Source organism: Thunnus thynnus, chromosome 2 (assembly GCF_963924715.1).
Source record: "Thunnus thynnus chromosome 2, fThuThy2.1, whole genome shotgun sequence".
Classification (NCBI taxonomy): domain Eukaryota; kingdom Metazoa; phylum Chordata; class Actinopteri; order Scombriformes; family Scombridae; genus Thunnus; species Thunnus thynnus.
Window position 1 is genome coordinate 39716568 of NC_089518.1, and position 1949 is coordinate 39718516.

At 41.8% G+C, this 1949-nt stretch overlaps 1 protein-coding gene across 1 annotated transcript in view; it reads left to right on the plus strand.

Annotated features, from left to right (window-relative positions):
• The window catches only part of surf4l (surfeit 4, like), a 7954-nt gene extending 7342 nt beyond the window's left edge, over positions 1–612 (plus strand). The window contains exon 6 of the mRNA XM_067574564.1: positions 1–612. This exon is cut by the window's left edge and continues 264 nt beyond it. Within this exon, the coding sequence (XP_067430665.1) occupies positions 1–3 (3 nt within the window). The 3' untranslated portion in view covers positions 4–612.
• The last annotated feature ends 1337 nt before the right edge of the window (positions 613–1949 follow it).

Consider the following 1949-nt stretch of genomic DNA (forward strand, 5'->3'; position numbering starts at 1 on the left):
TGACGGGGAGGGAGGAGGGGAGGAGGGGGGGGGACACACTCACCTCTCTGCTATTTATTGTCGCATCACTCCACCGGTGCTGCCATCACACCTCCTCTGTTTACAGAGCGACCAATCAGAGAGTCTCTACGTGTCACATGATGTGTGTTGTATGAATGCTGCTCTTCATGTTTTTTTATCTCCTGGTGTGATTTTTATAAAACACAAAACTTTCTGGTTCAGAGAAGAAAATTCACTTTGAGCTTCAGAGCTGAAACATCAGTCAGATTCCACCTTAATAATCTTAATAATCTTCAAAATATTAAAGATGTTCTTTGTTTTTTGTGGAGACTGCAATGATTGAAACTGTCCAGCAGGTGGAGCCGTTTACCTGCAGCAGCTGCTTCATCATCAATCTGTTTCACGCACAAACAGCAACATTTATACTGTTTAAACATGAAATCTGAGTTTTATTTTCACTTCTAGTTGTTTCGTGTTTGTGAGATTCTGTTTTTTTTGTTTGTCAGTGAGGAAATCTGAGTATCTTTGGCTTTGTGACAAAGTGAAATAATAATTTTCTATCATGTGTTTTTGTAGAAGATGTTTTAAATAAATCCAGTTCAGCATTGTGAAGCTTGTTGTGTTGCTGTTTTATAATTATTGTGTTGGTGCACTTTAGACTCCACTGAGGTTCACAGTTTTAATTAGAAGCAATTAATAAATTAATGAATGAAGTGGTTTATCATCATTAAATATGGAAATTCATAGTTTTATTTCTTATTAGTTTGTAATCTAACGACAGAATGATTGGATTTAAAACTAAAACAGTGTTAGAGCAGCATGTTACTGTTGTAGCTGCTGGAGGTGGAGCTAGTTTACACTACTTTATATACAGTTAGCTAGTTTAGTCCAGTGGTTCCCAACCTAGGGGTCGGGCCCCTCCAAAGGGTCAGCAGATAAATCTGAGGGGTCGTTCATTTGAGAGAAAAACGCTTTTACTGAACGCAGAAGAAACAGGAAGCATGTAGCATCTGTTAGCGTTAGCCTCAGATAGATGAAAGCTGGACACTACAGAGAGTCAGCGCACACACACACACACACACACACACACACACACACGCACACACACACACACACACTTTCTATACCTGTGAGGACTCTCGTTGACATAATGCATTCCTCAGCCTCTCACTCTGTAAACCTTCATCATCACAGCTGACCTCAAACTGAACCTGATTCTCACCTGAGCTCTAAAACTAAAATGTCCTCAAACACACACACACACACACACACAAACAGAAAACACACACACACACACACACACACACACACACACACAAACAGAAAACACACACACACACACACACACACACACACACACACACACACACAAACAGAAAACACACACAGCTGCTGCTTTTTGGAGAAATCAATAACTCATAATTATCACATTTTATAGTGTGTTTGTGTGTGTGTGAGGTTCAGCTGCTGCCCTTGGCTGCAGTCTGCAGGTTATTAGAGGCCTGGACACAAAACCAACCGGTCACTGTGAGTGTGTATGTGTGTGTGTGTGAGTGTGTGTGTGTGTGTGTGTGTGTGTGTGTGTGTGTGTGAGTGTGTGTGTGTGTGTGTGTGTATGTGTGTGTGTGTGTGTGTATGTATGTGTGTGTGTGTGTGTGTGTGTGTGAGTGTGTGTGTGTGTGTGTGTGTGAGTGTGTGTGTGTGTGTGTGTGTATGTGTGTGTGTGTGTGTGTATGTATGTGTGTGTGTGTGTGTGTGTGTGTGTGTGTATGTGTGTGTGTGTGTGTGTGTGTGTGTGTGTGTGTGTGAGTGTGTGTGTGTGTGTGTGTGAAGGTCGAGCTGCAGTGTGACCTCCTGCTCTGAGTGAATATCGAACTCTCAGCTGAATGTTTGGTTTTCTCTCGTCTCTGCTTTAAAGGAACAGTCTGCAGTTTATTCATGTAGATCAG